Source organism: Drosophila simulans, chromosome 3R (assembly GCF_016746395.2).
Source record: "Drosophila simulans strain w501 chromosome 3R, Prin_Dsim_3.1, whole genome shotgun sequence".
In the NCBI taxonomy this organism is placed as follows: domain Eukaryota; kingdom Metazoa; phylum Arthropoda; class Insecta; order Diptera; family Drosophilidae; genus Drosophila; species Drosophila simulans.
Window position 1 is genome coordinate 10,164,581 of NC_052523.2, and position 8,100 is coordinate 10,172,680.

Consider the following 8,100-nt stretch of genomic DNA (forward strand, 5'->3'; position numbering starts at 1 on the left):
AGTGAATTTCCATTCTCTTTCATTTCAATTATTTCGTTTTTAAAGTGGGTTAAAAATAGCATTTTGGGCATTGAACACCAAACTGACTCTGACTCTCAGAGTCTGTGCGAGCGTACATATTCTGGTGGAGATGGACGGATGGGATGCGATGGGATGGGATGTGGATACTTAGGCAATGTTTCGCACATATCGCACACCAGAATAGCCAGATGTATTTTTAAATGCTCTAAAAGATCATTAATAATACTTTGTCGCGCAACAGTTGAGTTGCAGCTGGGATGCGATGCGATGAAATTTACATAATACTGCCAAAGATTGCCAAATTATGGGATCAACAGTTGGTCGAAATCAAGAGACATCCGCAGATTATGTGATAGACGGAACTGCTCCGATATTGCAATTGACTTGGCTCGAATGGCGTCTCTTTTCGTCTCCCTCGTGAGAAGTAGAGATTTATCTGGCTATTGGTTCGCCACAATGGGAGAGCCAAATTGCCGGTGAGCTTTTCTGCTGGCCAGAACCAAGCGAAATCCGTACGCATCACTTAGTTGCCGAGAAAACGTCGCGTTCGCCAGAGGCCCGTAGCGCCGTGTCCGGGAGATTCGATGTGATCCGATTCGAGCCCAACCGATCCGATCTGATCTGTCTCGATTCGTTTCCCTGCCGTGCGTGCGTGAAGAATCGCTGCCAAAAGCAATAAAAAGCCAGCGAAAACAAAGGAAAATCTGAAAAGCTGGCAATTTGAAGCGCGCGCGTGCTGAGGCCAAAATAAATGCAGCAACAACAAGCCACAGAAAAATTCAGTCCGAGATAAATTTAAATTGCATCAACGGTCTCAAGTTTTTGACAGCCCCTAGCATAATATAATCCCCACCGACACACGAAAACCAACTACACCAAAAACCAACTCGATTGGCATAACGAAAACGAGACATAAATTTCGAAATTTGCGAACAGAAACGAAAATCCGACAAATATTGGCCAAGGAAATTTGCACAGAAACAAACAATCGAGCCAAAAAAAAAAACCCAAAACGAAACCTAACCCCCTCAGCCCCGCTTGCACTAATCCGAACCCATGCCTCCCCTGTCGCCTGCTAATGAGGCTACTGCTGACATTGCAGCTTCAGGTGAGGAGAATGCAGGGCCTGTAGAATCGGACCGATTGGAAAAGGAGAAGTTCTTGGCTCGCGTACTGGCAGCCATGAACGGCGGCCCTAGATCAGGAACCCTCGCCTCCAACAACAGCAGCGGCTCATCGTTGAACTCTACGTTGAGTGGATCCGCCCCTCTGGCACGCCCGCCCAAACCACCTGCCAGCCAAGCCAGGAAGCAGCTCCGCCTGCTGCCCAAGCAGCGGGAGCAGAGTCCTGTGCTGAGCAATGGCCACACCACACGTTCCACACTGAGCCACCAGCACACAACCAACAAATACACACTGAAATCCACTGGTGGCAGTGCCGGCAGCTTGTCGCTTTCATCGTCCTTGCTGGGTAATAAGGACTCTGAAATACCGTACGAGGTCTCGCTGAAACTGCCACTGAATCCTCCCACAGGAGCGGACAGTGACCGTCATCGCCTAGTAAACCGTTCGCCTAGTCCGGCCTTCTCCGTGTCCTCGCGATGCTCAACCCAGTCATCAATCTCCAACTTCACCTCGAATTCACGACTGCAGACGCCACCGCGAAGGGTCTTTCCGCAGAGTTACACGCGCGGGTCGGGTGGAGTCGATCCCTACGAAATGCGACAGTTGGAGAGTTCCCCTGTGGTCTTTGATGGCAATCTCTCCTTTGTGCTCGGATGCCAAAGACAGCCGGTGCATCAGTCGATGCGTGCTTCGCCCTCTTTCGAGGATCCGCGCACGTCATCCGCTTATCTGAGTGAGAAGATACAGAATTTCCTGAAGCGCACAGATCATGTACAGGAGGAGTGGACCGCCATGGCCAGGAGGACGCGAAGAACCACCAGCAATAGTGGTCGTGCAGGAGGATCTGAAAGTCGCTGCACCACGCCAGGCAGCACCTGTTCCGGATACGATGACTACGATACCATCTCGCTAATAGAGCGTCAGCGAGAGAGAAACAGCATGGAGCGCTGCGGATCGGTGGGACGCACTCGCTCCTCGCAGAACATCTTGACCAAGGCCTTTCAACTGGCCAAACAGCTTCCCCATACGCCAACGTCACGTGGGAATTCGGTTGCCCGGGATCGGGAGTCATCTGTGGCCACCATTAGTCTAACGACCGGGGACAATGACGATGATGATGATCGCACCATTCGTGAGGAGGATGATGAGGTATCAGTTGCGCCAACCTTGAGCTTGTTGCTGACACAATTTCCCGCCTCTCTACTATTAAATCTGTTGTTGAGTGGGGGTGATGATGTCTCCTCCTCATAAATATTAAATTCCTAAACAAACACAAAACACACCGGCCATAGGATGGGGCTTCCATGCTGACATTGACAGCGGCGAAGCTCCTCCGCCATCCCCCACACCTGAGTTGAACAGGATCTATTTTTGGAATCGAATACTGTGTGAATCACACGTTCGAATTCTTTTGGGCGGGAGGAAAATATTCCATATTCATATTCATTTTTTATTTGTTTGTGGCAAAATAGAATAAATCAAATGTTTATGTGGACTGGATACATTCAAATTTAGTTTTCCATAGTATTTTCTGGAAATTCATTTATTTGGAAGATTCGTAGATCTTAGGATCACATATTTATGTGGGCATTGAACCGACCTTCAGCATTTTATTGAGTCGGTTTAGATATTGTGGCATACAAATAAGATTGAACTCTGGTACTTTTCTTGACAGATATGCTTTGATCTGTGGTTTAGTAAATGATCCGTCACAATGAGTAATTTCCTTGTCACTTTTTGTGATCTAAAATCCATTTACCAGCGCTTCATTTTAGTTTTTTACCAATGCTTGCTGGTTCTCTAGTATATTTAACGTCATGGGAATGCCAAAAGAATACAGATGACATCAATTCCTGCTCGCACTTTTGTGGATCAATGTTCGTTTACTCACTTAATCTCGGCACTCCGGCAATGTTTTGTTAATAATGATTTCAATTGTTTGGACACAAGTTAGTCAGAAAACAAAATCGTTAAGCTCAAGTATAAAGTCAGATAAACTCCGTGGAAAACTAGCACACAATCATGAATGTATTACATCTTTCGAAATCAATTTCTTTGCAGCTATCCGAGCTGACGGTGGACCTGGCCGAGGAGCGATCCACGGCTCACATAGCCACCGAGCGGCTGGAGGCGGAAACCGCCGAACGCTTGAAACTGGAGAAGGAGCTGGGCGATCAAGCCAACAAGGTGAAGAACCTTCAGGAGACGACGGAGAAGCTGGAAATGGAGCTGATATGCGCCAAGTCCGATCTGAATGGCATCTCTGAGGACGAGGATGCAGAGAACGAGGATGGGGTCGGTGGCGGCGTCTACAAGCTCAAGTACGAGCGGGTGGCCAGGGAGCTGGAGTTCACCAAAAGGCGGTTACACACGCAGCATGAGCACGATCTGGAACAGCTGGTCGGGCTCAAGAAGCATTTGGAGATGAAGGTCGGTTAACATGATTCCTAATATCTACACCACGGAAGTGCAATATGTTCCACCCCACCATTTTAGCTTTCCGATGCCTACGAAGAAGTTGTGGAGCAACGTCAGGTTGTGGGCCAATGGAAGCGCAAGGCACAGAAGATGACCAACGAGATGAACGATCTGCGCATGCTGCTCGAGGAGCAAAATGCGCGCAACAATTTGCTCGAGAAGAAGCAGCGCAAGTTCGACGCCGAGTGCCAGTCCCTGCAGGATGCAGCGCGTCAGGAGCGGCAGGCCAAAGAGCGCTACGGTCGCGAAAAGGACGTCCTGCAGGCCGAGAAGTTTACGCTGGAGCAAACGCTGGCGGTAAGTGGTTGCTGCAACATAGTTTCATTTAGTCTTGGCAACATGTTGATAATAGTCTCGAGCAACATTTCTCAAACACTAGTCAGCAGATGTATACATTTTTTTTAGCCTATTAGTTACTAATTCATAACATTGGGATTATAAAAAAAAAAACAAGAAAATTATTTCAATATTTTTGTGCCATAAATATGGGTTCGTAAATAAAAATATTAAAGAGAACACTGGTTGCTCAGTGTTTGAGCAAGGTACGGCACTGTGCGCACATTGCAGTCGAGATACAGATAGAGATACTGGATATCTCCGACTCAGAAACTCGTTCGGCTCGTTTGCCCATGCACATTCTGAGGCACTGCGCTCCACGGTCTACCTAGACCTACCTACCTGCCCACACCGATCATCTGAGACATGTACGCATGTGCGACCGCTCTCTTGCATTGTTCCATACCCAGTCGAGATGTTTATGGTTCTGGGTTCTCGATTCTTGGAGTTTCATGTTTTTATCGGCCTGTACTCGAGACACTCTCTGTCTGTCTCCGGCCGTCTCTGTATTTGTATCTCTTGTCGGCCTTTTGGTCACACATTTGTGGATCTTCGCTTTGCTGCTTTCTTCTCGGTTCCGCTCGACAGTAGCTCGAAGAACGTCAACGTGCGATATCTGGAGTATATAGTGTGTTACGATTCCTCCGTCTACGTCTGTCCCGGTGTCTCTGTGTTCTCATTGTTCGGACTGGAAAAAGAAATTAAAACGTTGGCGGCGTTCTCATTACGCTTTCGATACTCATAATTAGCTGGAAGAGGAAGAGCCTCCATGAAGGGCGATAACTGAACTGGCCACTGCGATTTAGATAGCACAAACCGAGGGTCAGAGGCACAAAAACAGAAATTCCCAGGCCAGTACAGCCATGAGTTTCCGCTACTCAACTCGACTGATTCAAGTGAGTCTGAATAGGCACTGAGCCGAGCTCTAAACTCCAGAAAACAGAAGCAATTTAGCAGACTAAATGAGCAGAAGCTACCTTTATTACTAAGTGGCTTGTATCAGAGTGAAACTATACAGTTTACAACTAAAATCTTAGTTTTTTAAGAATAAGTAGACGTTTGTAAGGTACCATAACAAAATTAGGACATTGTAGTTACTTGTTCCAATTATTGATTCTGGCGTTATTTATTCTTCAGGACACCCGTCTGGATCTTGACCTCAAGGAGGAGAAACTTGCATCGCTACAGCGCGAGCTGGAGGAGATGACCTTTGGTGGCGGCACCGAGGAGGAGTTCGCCCAACTGCGGCGCTCCAAAAATGAAACAGAGCGTCGGGCCAAGGAACAGGAGGAAGAACTGGACGAGATGGCCGGTCAGATACAGCTGCTCGAGCAAGCCAAGCTTCGCCTGGAGATGACCCTGGAAACAATGCGCAAGGAAGCGCGCCGTGAGTCCCAGCAGCGGGACGAAGAGCTGGAAGAAGTACGCGGCAATGGCTACAAGAAGATTAAAGCCCTTGAATGCCAGCTGGAAACTGAGCACGAGGAGCGGACTCTGCTGCTGCGCGAGAAGCACGAGCTAGAGCGTCGTCTCTCCTCCATGGAGGATCGCGATCGTGTTGATCGCGACGCCGAGGAAGCGCTCAACCAAAAACTACGACGAGATCTTCGCAAATACAAGGCCCTGCTCAAGGACGCCCAGACACAGTTGGAGCGACTTAAGGCTGACACGCCTGGCAAGACGCTTATAAGACAACTGCGTAACCAACTGGAGGATGCCGAATCTGCTCGTTCGCTGGCTATGAAAGCGCGACAAACTGCGGAAGCCGAACTTACTGAAGTGCAGGCCATGTTCGATGAGTCGCATCGAGCTAGGAATGACGCGGAGGAGCGAGCCAATGCAGCACACAGAGATCGGGCTGAGCTGCAGGCCCAGATCGAGGAGAACGAGGAGGAGCTGGGCGAGCTGATGAAGAAGTACAGCGCCACGGTAAAACAACTGAATACAGAGCAGATCAACGTATCCGAGGCTGAGTTTAAGCTCAATGAAATGGAAGCAGAGCGCAATAATCTCAAGGAGCAGGTGGCCGAGCTGCAACACCGACTGGACAACGTTGAGAACTTGGGGGATCCATCTATGGCCATGATGTCCAAGCGGTAAGATATGGTAGCTCATTTTTCTAACCAACTTTATTTGTTTTATTTTGTTTATGGAACAGACTGGAGCTGCGCACCAAGGAATTAGAGTCTCGACTGGAACTAGAGCAGGCCACACGGGCTCGCCTTGAAGTGCAGGTGAACCGTCACAAAGAGGCTCTGGAAAAACTGCAGAACGAGGTGACGCAGTCAAAGATGCGTGAGATGCAGGCCCAGGATGTAATCAAAAAATCGCAAAAGAGTTTGCGCGACATGCGCGAAGAGTTTCACGTTGTCTCCAGCCGCGAGCAGGAGTCGCTCACGCGGCGCAAGGACCTCGAGAAGAAGATGGAGCAAATGGAGTCGGAGGGAGCGGCGCTTAAAAACGATCTGCGACTGGCTTTACAGCGAATAGCTGATCTACAACAGGCAATGGAGGAAGAGGGCGAGGAGGAGCTGAGCGAAAGGTAACTGAATGAATGAATACTTATCCTTAGAATGGTAATAATTATATTCAATCCATTGCAGTGATGAAAGCCTCAGTTCGGTGGGCTCTATCAGTGATCTGGAGGATCGACTTCGGCCAGTTCATGTGAAACGCAGCTCACAGCAGTCCTTGAACGGCAGCATCGGCGGCGGAGGCGGCAGCGTTGTCAGCTCCACCCGCACCGTGGTGTTCGAAAAGGACGACAACAGCCCGAGGTACGCTGATAACGAAGTCAACTCGAACAGCAGAAAGCAGCACAAGCATTAAAGGCCCAAGCACACAGCGTAGACTCACTCACCCTCTATTTGTCTGACTCTTAATATGCCTATCGCTAGTTAGCTAGTCTGTAAGGTCTGTTGCTATTTGCCGGCTTATCTAATTTAAATAATTAAACCATACATGCAAACCATCCGCCTCAATCCACATCCACCAACGACCCCAAAAACCAACTCGACAACCGCTGCCGACACTTAAACGCTGCAATTCTCCAACGACTACCGCCAATTCAAACAAAATCATAAAAACCGAAACGAAACGCCCCAAAACAAACGATGCGTGTAAATATGTTAATGCGTATGTGACAAAAACCAAAACACACAAAATTCCTAACTCCGCTCCGCTCTGATCCGCTGTACCGCCCCCGCTCCGCTCCGCAACAACCCGTCCCTCCCATTCCGCGTGTGTGTGCGTGTAAACCATTAGCTTTTTCTTATTGTAGAATAACAGTGACGTCGCCATCGTCGCCACACATTCATAAGCTGGCACTGGCGGCCAAAGCCATACCGGCCAACAAACCGGACACAAAACCTGCAGCGTCTACCAGGATGGAGTTAACAGTGCCAGCGGGCCAGCATAATGGCCATAATGCCTAGCTGGCCAAGCAGTAGATCCATCCATTGTACGGGGCATGTCCACCTGGGGCTGCAGCTTGTAATTTGTAATTTTTATTTTTTGGATATTTATTAGTTGTTTATGATTATTATTTTATTACTGTTTAGTTCAATACGTTTAACTATTTATTATCGAAATATAGCTACATGATAATATTTAATATAAAACCCAATAGGCATTTGAAAACAATGCTGAGTTGTAGTTAATTTAATTTGCGCGACAGTCCCTATACAAAAAGTGATTAACATGTTTTATCTCTCTCAAAAACAAAAAACAAAAACGAAACTGAACTAACACCTATAGAATATAGTCCATTATCCTATAGCCAACTTAAATAAAATTAGTTAAACGCGTTTCAAAATCATAGGCAAGTGTATGCAAATACAATAAATTGAACGTTTAATCAAATTAAAACCCACAAATGCGAGTATTTTACAAATAACTCATATTCTTATACGAATCATCATCCCATTCACAACATCAGTAATTGAACATCATTAGCTTCATTCATCATTAAAATAAAAACCATAATTAATATTTGAATACGAAATTTTGCAGAAATAACGCCAAGTAACGGGAAAGATTCATAAAAACCTTTATAAAAACTAACAAAACGAATATAAACAAATAAATATATTGTTATAAAACTTAAAACAATGTGTTTTTTCTTGGCTGTTAGAAAATTAA

General features: G+C 47.0%; 1 protein-coding gene across 13 annotated transcripts in view; it reads left to right on the top strand.

The window, feature by feature from the left end:
- The window catches only part of LOC6727872 (unconventional myosin-XVIIIa), a 29,833-nt gene extending 21,766 nt beyond the window's left edge, over window positions 1–8,067 (top strand). For 4 of the 13 annotated variants that reach the window (XM_016176613.2, XM_016176612.2, XM_039295719.2 and 1 more), the window contains 6 exons: window positions 3,208–3,576; window positions 3,643–3,921; window positions 5,098–6,056; window positions 6,119–6,502; window positions 6,564–6,737; window positions 7,241–7,827. In XM_016176613.2, coding sequence (XP_016034466.1) covers window positions 3,208–3,576; window positions 3,643–3,921; window positions 5,098–6,056; window positions 6,119–6,502; window positions 6,564–6,737; window positions 7,241–7,394 — 2,319 coding nt within the window. In that variant the 3' untranslated portion in view covers window positions 7,395–7,827. Of the gene's footprint in view, window positions 1–511; window positions 2,296–3,207; window positions 3,577–3,642; window positions 3,922–4,430; window positions 4,857–5,097; window positions 6,057–6,118; window positions 6,503–6,563; window positions 7,125–7,224; window positions 7,828–7,971 lie in introns of those variants that run through there. The other 9 variants (XM_016176604.3, XM_002103191.3, XM_016176614.3 and 6 more) reach the window with 8 other exon arrangements.
- Window positions 8,068–8,100: the final 33 nt, after the last annotated feature.